At 41.9% G+C, this 14,612-nt stretch overlaps 1 protein-coding gene across 3 annotated transcripts in view; it reads right to left on the minus strand.

Annotated features, from left to right (window-relative positions):
• The window catches only part of ECI2 (enoyl-CoA delta isomerase 2), a 94,696-nt gene that overhangs the window by 53,496 nt on the left and 26,588 nt on the right, over window positions 1-14,612 (minus strand). For 2 of the 3 annotated variants that reach the window (XM_075585773.1, XM_075585772.1), the window contains exon 3: window positions 12,560-12,658. In XM_075585773.1, the coding sequence (XP_075441888.1) occupies window positions 12,560-12,658 (99 nt within the window). Of the gene's footprint in view, window positions 1-6,923; window positions 6,996-12,559; window positions 12,659-14,612 lie in introns of those variants that run through there. The other variant, XM_075585774.1, reaches the window with a different exon arrangement.

Genomic DNA, 14,612 nt, shown 5'->3' on the forward strand with positions numbered 1-14,612 from the left:
TTGTGGATACCCTGCATATAAGAATAGAAGAAAAAGTTGGGCCGTACCCTTGGCGGTGTCTCGGGGAGTGTGGTACCCACCCATAAAGAAAGCAGAAAGGGGACAAGGCCTCTGAGGCGTCACCAGGGCCCCAGTGCACCCACTCATCAATGTACTGATGAGCCGAATAGTGGGGCGTTCCCCGAGACGCCACCGGGGAGCGTGGCACCCATGTAATCAATTGCAGCAGAAAAGATGCTTTATTGTGTGTGGCTTCTGAAAAAACAAAAAGGAGTTACGCATGTACTGTATAGCACTCCAAAATGGCGGTTCCCGCCGATACCAGGGAAGCCGCTTGGTGTTTTGCAAAAGTTGCAGGCAGTTGCAAGCTTTAAAATCTAGCCTTTAATAATCAATCCTTAAAACATATATTACCAATATATAAATGTGAAAACATATAAAAATAGATTAAATAAATAACTAGTGCAACCAAACAGTCTTAATATATGTGCTCAATGCTGGAAAGTAAAAGACTGCACGGATGCTTATCAGCCTGAGTGAGCAAGAAAGCCCACTACCACATTGATCAGCCTAATGAATAATAACCTTCATAAGGGTGGTTGGCTCAAAGTCATAAGCAGAACCTAGACTAGTACTGCAAGTCCTGCCTGGCCACTACCCTATATATATATATATAGTAGGCTGATCTAATGAATGGCTGCCTAGTACTGTATTAAAACACCCCCATGAAGGGGGCTGACATCATCAAACACGCGTCCAACGCGCGTTTCCCTCCTGCTACGGAGCTTTGTCAGGGACAAAATTTGCAATGGGGCTCTTACGGACGCTATTTATGGCATATGGTTACCATGGTAACTCAATCAGCGTTCCGTGCCTGCGCCTGCGCACACTTGCGCTGGCGTTACTACCTTAAACACATCAACAACAAGGTATCAACATCTCCCCAGAGACCATTCTCGTGAGTTTAGATGTCGAATCTTTATATACCTCAATTATCCACGAGAATGGCCTAGGAGCCGTGAAGCATTTTCTTAGATCACGGGACTGCAGATTCAACACACATAATAACTTCGTCTTGGATTTGTTATCCTTTGTCCTTACCCATAATTACTTTGTTTTTGACGGGATATACTACCACCAGACCCAGGGTACAGCAATGGGAACAGCATGCGCTCCCACATACGCTAATCTGTACCTGGGCTGGTGGGAATTTGTCCATGTGTTCAAAGAGGAGTCATCTGTGTATACTGACCATATTCTACTATGGATCAGATACATAGATGATATCCTATTATTATGGGATGGCCCAGAAAATCTTTTACTTCAGTTTGTGGAACACCTGAATAACAACACACTGAACCTGAGACTAACAACTGTCTTTAGCAGGACAACAATAACATTCCTGGACTTGAACATTTATGTGGATGCAGAACGCAATATTCAAACTAAGGTATACAGGAAAAGTACTGCTACTAATAGTTTGCTACAGGCACAAAGTCAACATCCGCCAAGTCTCATCTCGGGCATCCCCACTGGGCAGTATCTCCGCCTACGCAGGAATTGCTCCACAATTGAGCAATTTATCACTCAATCAAAGGAATTAAGAGAACGATTCTTGAGTCGTGGATACAAGATTAAGACACTAAATAGGGCCTATCACAGAGCACTCCATAGTGATAGAGACTCCCTTCTGACCACCAATACCTCTAAGAAAAAAGATAACATCATTCGATGTATTGGCACTTATAACAAACGCTGGTGGGCTATTAAAAGAATCTTCGCCCGTCACTGGCACCTGCTTTCCTCTGATGTCGATTTGGTTAAGGTGATTGGAGAGAGACCAACAATCACCAGTAGGAGAGCCAAAAATATACGTGACAGACTGGTGCACAGTCACCACCAGCGTGCCAAAGTGGAAACTTGGCTCAGTCCTATCAAAGGAATGTACAGATGTCAGGGTTGCAAGGCCTGCAAATATGTAACTCTAGCCAAGTCCTTTGACAACACTGACTGTACACAGCAATATAACATCGACAGCTTTATTAATTGTCGCAGTACCAATGTGATATACCTTCTCACATGCAAATGTGGGAAGAGGTACGTCGGTAAAACCACGAGGCAGCTACGGAGGCGGATTCTTGAGCATATAAACTCAGTGAAACATTCTGCCGAAACGCCAGTGGCGAGGCACGTTACTCAATTCCACGAAGGAGATGCTGATAGTTTAAGATTTATGGGCATCTACCAGCTTAAGTGCCCAGTACGAGGGGGAAATGTAGATCAGATGCTCTTGAGAATAGAAGCTGAATGGATTTACAAACTAAGGACACGAAGTCCTCATGGCCTCAATGAAGGTTTTACATTCACCCCTTTTATTTGAGTGTCGGCATATCTCTGGTGTGCGTTACCTCCCGCCAACTATCTCGCAGACACTTAGATTATCTACCGTATCCATTAGTGTGTTATTTTACTGTGTGTACAGTTATCATACATCATACCCACCTGCAATACCCCTGCCTTCCATGTCATGCCAGCCAACCATGGTTTTGTATTCATTAAAATGATTACTGTATATTTACTTACACGATTAGTGACTGTATTACCTATTCATGAACCCACTTTATTTATCATATCTTATTCTTTACTAGGGTTCATAATAAATGTGGCATTGAATCACAGATATATGTCATTCTATGGGAATTTTGGTATAAATGTGCTTCAGTTTATTCAATTTCATTTTATTTCATCACTTCATACTGTATCCAATGACGTCTCAGCACTTCAATTGGGGCAAACTACTGTACATATCTGTTTCTGAATTTACCTTTCTAAGCTGTCAACACTCCACATACGCCTGATATTTGGGTCACCCTATGATTTACTCTAAGTGACCACGCATGCGCATGGACGTAATTCATTTGCCGATACTCTGACAAAACGACATTAAGGAATTTCTGTAATCTTTCTAAGTGGCCACGCATGCTCATTAGTATCTGTGCGCACGTGAAAGTTTCTAAGTGTCAGCGCATGCCTACTGGCTCTATTTATTGCCGTCGCAGTTGCGGGCAAGTTGCAATGCATGCGCACTGAACTACATTCAATTGCCGCTATTAAGGCGAAAATAACTTCAAGTGGCCACGCATGCGCATTAGTTTCTATCTGTGCGCTCGAGAAATTATCTAAGTACCAGCGCATGCGTATTGGCTCTATCCATCGCCGTCGCGGTTGTGGGCAAGTTGAAACGCATGCGCACTGAACCACATCCAATTGCCGCTATCATGGCGAAAATAACTTCAATTGGTCACGCATGCGCACTAAGTTCTATTTTTGCCAAAGACAAAGACTGCTTAAGTGTCAACGCATGCGCACTGACTAACTGGCGCAGGGCTGATTTTGACTAAGTGCTCACGCATGCGCTGTTTTCTTTATTTTATTTTCTTTATTTATTTATCTACCCTCTCCAGCTATTGGTAATGCGCATGCGTCTACTGATAGCCTGAGAGGAACTAATTGCGAATGCGCATGCTCCGAATGGATTAGATCGATATGCCTTAGAGGGATGGTACTTATTATACTCCATCCCCAGTTTGGCAATGATCTGATATATCCTAGGAGTCTGTGACAGCAGCGAGGTGTCAATTATTGGTAAAGGTGAGCCAGATGTGTTTAAGGTAGTAACGCCAGCGCAAGTGTGCGCAGGCGCAGGCACGGAACGCTGATTGAGTTACCATGGTAACCATATGCCATAAATAGCGTCCGTAAGAGCCCCATTGCAAATTTTGTCCCTGACGAAGCTCCGTAGCAGGAGGGAAACGCGCGTTGGACGCGTGTTTGATGATGTCAGCCCCCTTCATGGGGGTGTTTTAATACAGTACTAGGCAGCCATTCATTAGATCAGCCTACTATATATATATATATAGGGTAGTGGCCAGGCAGGACTTGCAGTACTAGTCTAGGTTCTGCTTATGACTTTGAGCCAACCACCCTTATGAAGGTTATTATTCATTAGGCTGATCAATGTGGTAGTGGGCTTTCTTGCTCACTCAGGCTGATAAGCATCCGTGCAGTCTTTTACTTTCCAGCATTGAGCACATATATTAAGACTGTTTGGTTGCACTAGTTATTTATTTAATCTATTTTTATATGTTTTCACATTTATATATTGGTAATATATGTTTTAAGGATTGATTATTAAAGGCTAGATTTTAAATTTTGGTAAGTGTGCATTTAAGTGAATTTCTTTTGGTGTACAAACCATTGTACCCCTCGTTTTTTCTGATTCACTTCAGTTCACAGTTGCACCTACCTTTCATTATCAATTGTATTATTATTATTATTACACTAATACACATTTAGTATGGTTTAGTCGATCACTCCCTTACCCCCCGCCTTTTGTGCAGTTGCAAGCTTTGCTGAAATACAGTTGCAAGAAATCAGCGCGAAATGCTGAGACCACGCCTCCTCTCTCCAAGATTGGATGCCTGGGTCCACCAGAGGGAGGAGCTGGGCGTGAACAAGTTACTCTGCCGGATGCAAGGAGCTCAGACATGCATGCCCTCGGTACTCACCAGACATGTGTGCAGAGCTGCTCCCTTGTCTCCTCATTGAAGATTAAAATGGCCGCCGAGGTTGGCCCAAGTTCTGAGCTGTTTCACCCAGAGCCACCACTGCCCTACTATGGTTCCTGTGATGTGTCCCGTGGGTGAGTCACCAATCTGAAGTTGAATCTCCATGCCAAGAAGAGCAGAGGGGAAGCTCCTTTTCCGGCTCTGCTGTATGGATTGAGACCCAAAGCAACGTACCCGATGCCCTGTCGAGACTCTCTGCTGTCCCGCTCGGAGTGACGTCAGAGCCACTCAACCATCCGCCTGAGATCCACGCTGAAGACCTTCCTGCTTATGGTGAGGTGATCAGTATATCTGCCGTCCCGGTCCGATCCACGAGGGAGGACCCTGCAGAGGGAGTGTTGGTTTCCAGCTCGATTGACAGCGAGGATGCTACAACCTCCGAGGTACTGGTCGGGGCCTCCCACGCTCTCAAGTTGGCGATCGTCCTACCGGTTCCTGGCCCTGAGGCTGGTACCACCCCTGATGTCCGTGACGCAACGCCGATTACAACTCCACCACCGGGAGAAGAGTAGGCCGCAAAGTTGTCCGGCCCTATGGGCTTAACAGCTGCTGCTACCTCCCCGGTGAGTGCCAAGTCCTTGGACTCATTTTCCCTGCAGTGCTGAGGGAGAAAAGAACGGAGCTCCCATGATGCTACAGTTGTTGCTGTGGCTGGACGTAGTGTTGCCAGGGGCCTTGGTATACAGAGCTTTGCCGGGACTGTGGACACTTTTATGGCTCCACCTAAGGAGATCTCAATGGTCTCCCAGTTTCAGGACTATAAATGTGCCCGTGCCGTCCCACATAGCCAGCATACCCCTTGCTGATTGTCACCCTAGTGTTAAACCCCTGACCCATCAGGCCTTGTCACCGGTAACTGCTGTGGTTTCCATGAATGATGTTGTTATGCCTGCATTGCCTGTCACATCTATAATGGGTGCATTACCATGGTGAGAGGAGGGTCAGCATGAGGCTGAAGAACAGGATGAAATAGAGCATTTAATAAAGGCATGGGGTATGGGCGCAATATCCAGATGAATAGAGTATATGTCTGATTCTGGGCACAAACGGTGCTACGCTGTCAAAGTACCTGACGGTCAGGGCAATATGGTCAAGAATCTGATTCGGCCCATTACTACTGAGGTAACTTTAACACACTTCCATTATATCCAGGTTACAGATGGGAATGGATATTCAGTATGGTACTGTGTGTTGCAATGTATATGCAGATGTTAATGCATTAGTTTATGTTATGTAATTTACGGGTTGTTGTACAGTATGGGATGTTACGCATACTGTAGTCCAAGCGTGAGCGTTGACATTTTTCACCAGGGGAAGGATGTAGCCTAGCCTCCAGCCGCTACTTCTTTTCCTGGGCCCTACCAGTGTAAGTCCTGATAGGTGCAGGCAGTGGATGGGCTAATTCCTTCAAATAGGCCGTGTGTGCTTTTGCAGCTTTGGATTTATTAGATGTATCCAAGGTCGGGCCTAGCAAACAGCCTGAGAGTGTCAGCCTGAGGGGTGGGTACTGATTGGACAACATACTAAATGTGATGGACTATCAGTATCCAGATCTGGCTTGTTATGAACCAGAGTTACAGTGACACTCAAATGATATAAATACTGGCACTTTCCTAAAGTGGGGGGTCTCTTTCCTCGCCCTGTGGAGTGAGCACCATCTACCCTCCATCTCACTAGGGGATGTGAGGAGGAGTCCAGAAGGCCTGGTCTGGGCCTCAAACCTTAACCAGTGTACTTTCAATAGGGGAAGCTGGGAGAAGAAAGCACCTGCTTTGTACGTATACATGTATATATATATATATGTGTATATACACACACACACACACACACACACACAATGAATAGGTTGACTATAGTCTGGTTTAGCATTTATATTTTTCTGTCGGAAGAGCACTTTTACTTTGAGCTGCAAGCATTAATCTCCATGCCACTATGCCACCAATTTCTTTGGTTATGGGTGCTTTACTGGGCCTTGTTTCAGAAGTTTGAGACAGTGGGAGATGTCAAGGTAGATCTAGTGCAATATTCACCAGATGGGGAAACCATATCATCCTTGGCCAGGAAGGTATTCTTGCTACGACCTCGTCTCTTATCTTTCTTAGCGTCTTCATAATAAGGAGGCATCGGTAGGAAAATACATGTTGGATCGAAGTTCAAATGAAACATAAACCGTCTACTTGGCTAGCGAGATGGCGGGAGTACTATGAGCAAAAATGTTGCCCCTTTTTGTTTTAATGTGCCATAAGATCTATTTGGGGTTGTCACTATCGAAGTATGAGCTGTTGGAATACTTACGAGTCCAGTTTCCATTCTCATGATTAGGTGATGGTTCGGCTTAGAACATCGTCCCTCGTATTGTGGGGTCAGGGGCTGTGACATGCTGAAAATAAATTAAATGGCATTTGACCCAAGAAAGAATTTACAATGCCAGAGCTAGAAGCTTTGCACTTCTAGTTCCCCCTCACATCCCAATGTATTTTATGGTTGTGTGGTTGTCAGATATTATCCTTATATTTGTGCCTTGAACTTGGTCTAGAAAAATAATTTTCCTTTTTGTTTCATTTTAACGCATGTAACTCTAGGATATTTGCCGAGAAGTTGCTGTAGGATTTTGGCAACATTTCTTGTGCCAATGAAATCCAGTCTGTACTCGCCTACCAGACTTACTGGCATCTGGGGTGATGGTTAACCAGGTTTCTTCCTGGATTGAAAATGTGTTCTCTTGTTTCTGCCGATTCTCCCACCATTTTAAATCCCGCTTTGTTGAGGGGTAGACATACTCCTTTGTTTAAGGAATTGGATCTTTGTTCCATTTTCTCTGGACTTGCCTTATGTGGAGTCTGGTCCACTTTATAACGCTTAACATTGAAGCAAATGGACATCACTGTCACGAGGACGCCAGTGAAGCAGACATCTCCTAGAATACCGACAGTATGGAGTGGGATGCTTATCCAAGGAGACCGGACAGATGCTACGGGTTCCTCCTGCTGGGGTAACCCAGTCCCTTTTCACTATTACATGCCATTTTAATGTTTTTATTTGGCAATTGCAAATGTGTTGCCTTTATATTATACATTCAATTAAAAGGTTTTTTAATTATTAGGGTCAACTATTAGGGTCTACTCCCTTGTTCTACATTTTCGCCCTGATACCTTAGCTATTATGGGGTCTAGTTTTCTCCCAAACAGAAATTCACCTTCGTAGGAAAGAGAAAAGTTGTTCTTGCAAGTCAAATATATGATCCGATGTCTTAGCTAGAGCGCTCTTCTTGCTTCCATTGACGGGACCATGCTTCTTGGTGAAAGGTGCACTACGTCCACTGATGCTTCTGCAATATAGTCAGTCAATCGCCAGCATCCACCGTCGAGGAATTTCCACAATTTTTGACGTCTTTGTGAAAAGAAGGGATACATCTTGGAAAGCATCTCAAGGGTGACCAATTTTTAAATCAGGCTGATTCCATTCAGTCGTTATCATTTCCTTTATAACAATGTAATGGAACATTTTTGCCTTCCTTTGAGAGCTTTGGAATAGTTTCTCCTATAAAAGGAGCTCCTCCTGTGGATCTTGCCGCCCTAGGATATTTTGCATTGCTGTAATCAACGGATAAACCAGATCCAAATTAAATTCAGACTCTTCATTTAATACTTCATGATCAGATGAATCACTGTATTCTCCCTCCAGGTGCTGCTATAGAACGTCAGAATCCTCTGACAAAGGTGCTCCTCCCCTGTCCAGGCTTGTCTGGAACCTTGATCTCTTCTGGGTCCGTTTAGTTGCTTGCAACCCAGCTGATTCCATAATGTTATAGAAGAGTATCAGGATAGGAGAGTTGAAATCTGGTCATTGGGTCTCTGGCCGCAAACTTGAGCACTCTGCATAATTTCTTTGCTTAGAGCACTGGCTTACTATAAGCCGCACATATGCTGGCTTACTGCAAGTCGCTGTATATTGGTTTCTTAGCCACCTTCCTCTTATGCAGTCAAGGGTCAGTGGTTGTTTTGGAAGACCCTTCCTCGAACTGACCCCAAAAAGGTACTGCATGAAAGATAGAGCATACAGAAAACAATCTTCACTCCATTGTTAGTCACTCTTTTGTATTACAAATATTACCTAGGGACTCACCTAAAAGTTGAGCAGTGACCCCTCTAACTTATTCAGCTTCCATAATCATTCTGTTCGAAATGGCAGTCTCCTTAGTCCTCAAACGATTCAGGAAGATTAGACACCATTAGATAGTATTGCCCCTTTAAGACAATGGAAGGGTCCACATAGTACCATTTCGTGTGATGTCAGAGCATAATTTCCGCTTTAGGAGATGAGAAGGCACGCACACGCATGCTCGGTTTCCCGGCTTCATGCTCACTGAAGAATACAGCAGGTCTTACCCCTATTATGTTCTCCAGAACTTCATGCATTCCCAGATACTTCTGCAGCATTCAGCCTGGTTGTAGTGCCCCTGGCTGGCCGGTACAGCCGAAGCTGCAGGGGGAGAGAGAGGCTGACTGCCCCCAGATTTAACTGCACTAACTCAGTCCTGGTGTGTCCCAATTTAATGACTTATATACTGCCCGCTATGATGTAGGACAGAAAAAAAAGACTGCCTCTACAGGGAAAGGGTGGATTTTATATACCAGGTCCCTGCAGAAGAGTTTCATGTCCTACCTATGCGGAAGGATGAACTAATCCCAATTAGTACCCACTGCCATGTGGGGGAACAGGAAAAAGTATATATTTGTAATGCTAGGCAACACAATCGTGATGTTGATTTATTTAAACTATTTCCTGCAGAAGTGTTTAAACTGTTTAAGATGAAGACATTTAAGTTTTAAAACTAGATGCATTGCAGTAGCTTCCCGTGGCTGGACCACAGTATACAAAATCTTACCTCGGGTGGAATCTCGCGTGGTGTAAATAAATGTTTCATATAGGGTGTAATGTACCGTTTTAAAATTCATTCCTACTGTGAAACACTAATTTATGTGTACTGTACTTGCAAAGCTTTGCAGGTGTATTAGTCAGTATGGGGATTAATCATTATTGTGCAACTAGTGCTGATTATGGCACAATCACACAGAAATTCCCATTCACTGCAATGGAGTTTCCGTGCCATAGTGCCCCAATTGGCACTATTGCACTTTAATTTAATAACCCACTAAATGAGTCATTGCTTTATGTACATTTAATATCTCAACTTGACCAAGGTTCGCAAGCGGACCGAAACATTGATTACTGCCAATAAATTAATCTTTATTGTGAAAGACCAGTGGGAGTACCACTTTATTCTTATTTTGTATTTAACATCTCAGAAATAAATTCTCTTTTCTGAAAAGATTATATAGGACACAGTATGTACCAACAAAAACAATATATAATCATCAGAATATTGGTTTAGGAGTAAACAATGTTTATATCTATTAAGACTTGTTCTCCTCCCCTACATAAAGATGCAGTGTTCTGCTTTCCTTGACATCATAATAAAACAATTATAAATCTCTGTTGTGATATTCATATGTAGTTAATTTATCTTCGTACTTATGGACTAGCCACCAGTTTTGATCCATTTGTTAAAAACCTGTTTCATTACAACACAAGAATAGTCACTTAATATTTCTGTATCATAGGGTCAAATCCAAATTATTGCTGGACATGCATTTCTGCAAAAGGAGAATGTGGCTACATTTCCCTTAATATATCTACAGAATAAATCCATTAAGTTACTAAGTGAAAACATACTGTAGGTAATGAATTTTACTTAAGCGTTATAGTACATGTGCTGTGTGAAAAAAATATTTAAAAAAAAAAAAATCAGTCAATTTTTTTTTCTAATATGTTAGTCTAAATATCTACAGTAAATCTACGTATCTTTACTTGCTAAAACATTATACAGCTTTATTAAACAAATGTGGCATCCCTACAAGTATGAATGTTAAGAGTGGGCACATCCTTTATAAATCATTTGTTTCTCAGATTGTGAGATGTAGTAACAGAAAGTTAAATGTTTATTTGTTGAAGAGAGTCTGAATTCTAGACGTTCTGCACAGCTGGCGCTAGGATATACAGTTTTTGTTTACATATGTAACAGGGACGTAACAGTTTTTTTAAATGAGGCTTCAATATATAAGGCTGTAGTGTCCTGAGGAATCAAGCAAATTAAGCTTTTTCTCCTCCAGAATCCAGAAGGAGCAGGATCACCCAAAAAAAGAGAAGGTAATAATCGTGTAACACTGTGTTTCAAATGTGGATACTGTTGAGTTAAACTTGGCTCTTATAGTTGTCACTTACTATAAGATAGCAGTATTAAAGCAGTTAACCATTAATGGTTGTGTGACTCCTTGATACTGTAATAATGTTTGGACCCCCAGGTTCTACAGGCAAACGGTGCTGACGCTCCCCCAAATGGATAGATGCAGTCTCAGGAGAAAGGTGTAGCCTCAGAATAAGAGAAAACATATAGTGCAGACCAATACTAGACTAATGTTTAGTGCAAACATACACACATTTTACTCACACAGATGTATAAAAACAGGCAGTATAATAGGGGTAGCTGTAGGCTTAAAGCATTCTGATGCGGCTCAGGACCTGTTACCCGGCAGCCTTGTGAAGCTGTAGCTGTTACGCGTAGAGACAATTCTGTGGGGAGAGCTTTCAGAAGGAGAGCTGTTGGAGACTGCAATGTATTGCCGAGGACACCAGAGGCGGAGAATCTCTCCCGGAGTGATGTTCCCCGGTAACAGCTACAGTGTCCTCAGCAATACAGTGCAGTCTCCAACAGCTCTCCTACTGAATGCTCTCTCTGCAGAATTGTCTACGCGTAACAGCTACAGCTTCACAAGACTGCCGGGTAACAGCTTCCGAGCTGCATCAGAAGGCTTTAACCCTACAGCTACCCCTATTATACTGCCTGTTTTTATACCTCAAAGTGTGTGTAAAATGTGTGTATGTTTGCACTAAACATTAATCTAGTATTGGTCTGCACTATATGTTTCTCTTATTCTGAGGCTACACCTTTCTCCTGAGACTGCATCTATCCATTTGGGGGAGCGTCAGCACCGTTTGTCCATAGAACCTGGGGGTCCAAACCTCATTACAGTATCAAGGAGTCACACAACCATTAATGGTTAACTGCTTTAATACTGCTATCTTATAGTAAGTGAGCAACTATAAGAGCCAAGTTTAACTCAACAGTATCCACATTTGAAACAGTGCTACACAATTATTACCTTCTCTTTTTGGGTGATCCTGCTCCTTCTGGATTCTGGAGGAGAACAAGCTCTATTAGAGGACTTATGGAAACAATTCCTCACTGAAGGTTTTCGTATTTTCTAATATATTTTTATTATCCACTTGATTCACTTATACGAGTAGTGTGGGAGCGCCGTCCCAATTCTTTTGGTGTAAGCTCAAATTAAACCAGTTCACATTTGAATGGATTGTCCCAATTTTCAGATGTTTTCCCAACAGTTTTTTTAAATTGTGATTTTTATTAAATGTGTACATTTTCCTGAGGCCAAGTGGACATAGGACTCCGCAGGCATAAACTCCTGAGACTACCCTAAAAATAATCCTGGTGGTGGAACCAGAATTTTGGTTCTGCGAGAGGATTTTGGGGGGGATAGTGTGCTCATCTTCGTGTCAGATGCAACTGGGCAGCCAGTTTGTTGTTTGTTTTTGTGGAAGACAGAATAAGCACATACATGCAAGACATTAAAAAAAAAAAAAGAAGTTTTACAAAGCCTATTTTTACATCATAAATATTCAACACTGTACCACAACTTTATAGAAGATATTTCAGCCACTGCATGTACATATACAAAAGACAGTTTAGGGAATGAGTGTGATTGACCCTATATTATAACTCCTTAGAGACATAGATCAATAATGACATGATTACTGAAGCATATATTGAAAATAGGAAATAATTAACTTACCTTTGATAAACTTCCTAAAGAATTCCATGCATCCCACTTTACTTTGTTGACAAAGTCCAACATACCTGGTTTGGGAGTGTTACATGAGCCCTGTGTTGCCTGCACAGAAAGAGAACCTTTTGACTGTTGCATGTTACAAGTACAGTGCAATATCCAAAGGTTAAAGATTACAGGAGCTAGCAGTAACTAGTAAGCTAGCAGACAAATCTATTTATGAGAGAAAACAACAAATGATCAAACATTTATTGGTCTACCATATACACACACACACACACACACAATACTGCTGAACAATATTTGAAACACAGCTTGGAAGTCACATTGCAATACTACGCCTTACATTCTTTATACTGTATTTACATTTGTTTCTATGAAAGGTTACTGGTTCCATACAAATGCAAATGAGGAATTTAGACCCCAAATCCTTACACAAAAACAGTGAACTGTAAACCTACTGAAGTGAATGGGATCATTGTGTAGAGTGGGGACGAGTACTGTATGCTTTCATGCTGCTGAACAAATTACAGTATGCAAAAGTGCCAAAGCCCTCTTCACCCAATTCAGGGTGAAGAGGCAGTCAAAGCAGCAGTGATCAAAATCGCCAAAATTGTCTTTGGCCAAAATGCAAAAATGAGCACGTAGAGTTTAATAGGTTTTAAATACTATGAATGAACCTTTAAAAGGATTAATGGATGCACTTTTTTAATAGTATTGATGTGTATTGAATTATTAAAATAAGAGAGTGTAAGGCATGTATGTTAGATATATGATGGATAGGGTTAATAGAAAGGGTTATTTAAGGTAGCTTGCGCGGATAGAAAATACAAGCCCCGAGAAAGCAGGTACCTGTGAAACACGTCTAAATGGAAAACTTTAATCCCCACTGTGACAGAGTCATAGGGGGTTATGCACAAAGCAGTGATGAGTGTTTTTAAGTGACATAAATGCTTTTATTTCTCTATATTGCATTCAGCGCGATTCACAAAGCAGTGATAACACTGCAGTATCGCTCTTAAAAGGCTTTTTATCATCAAAACACAGTCATTGCTAAAAAAAAAATTGCGCCATAAAGCATTTATCTCACTTAAAAACACTTATCACTTCTTTGTGCATAACCCCCATAGACTCTGTATACATTAGTAGGAGCTGGCAGTATGCCTGCTTTCCAGTATGCGAGGAGTTAACCCCACTGATTAGGCAGTCAACAGGTGATCCTAATTAAGTAAGCTCACCTGCTTTTAAAAGAGGAAATGCCTATGGAGCAGCAGTCTCTCTCAGACACAGAGAGGACAGAGGAGAGCTGACAGACAGACACAGGCTGCTCATATTTTGCTGTCCCGAGGGGAATAAAGCTCCCAGGTTAGGAGCCAAGTGGTGTCACTGAAAATTGTTGGTTTGGTTTAGTTTAGCCAACAAGCCAGGTAGATAGGGGAACTAACTAAACAAAAGTTCACTCTAACGGGGATAGGTTTTGTTATATTTTTGGACAAATAAAACCACCAGCATATTATTTCACCGGAAGAATTGTGTTGCCTCCTCACTAACCACGGTCACCCTGTCACACCACATACCTTATAAAATAGACCTGGGTTTGTTTTCTGATGTAAGGATAGATACTGCGACTAAACAAAATAAAGGTTCTTTCGTAATATGAAAGATGTTATTGTTACATATACTGTAGGTAACAGAACTAGGATTATCAAGAGGAAAAATATGACTGAGTCTAATAAAATAAAACAAGGACAAAAAAAAAAAAACTATTGCTTTATGAGGCTGCTCTGTTTATTTACATGTGAAAATATCTATGGAGAGATACGAATATGAGAGACGGACAACAAACGATACCCATTTAGTGCCTATGTTCTAGGCACTCTATGCAAGTGTATATTTTACCATACTGTATATACCTGCCAACCTATTTTTGAACGTACATCATCATATGTCTTTTCCCCCTTTTCTTTTTAGCCTGTTTTTTGAGGTTGCTCTGCTCCTTCTATAGCGAGAATGTAGGACAGTAAATTGTCTCTAAATTATGCATGCACATTCTATTCAG

This window comes from Ascaphus truei, chromosome 2 (assembly GCF_040206685.1).
Source record: "Ascaphus truei isolate aAscTru1 chromosome 2, aAscTru1.hap1, whole genome shotgun sequence".
In the NCBI taxonomy this organism is placed as follows: Eukaryota; Metazoa; Chordata; class Amphibia; order Anura; family Ascaphidae; genus Ascaphus; species Ascaphus truei.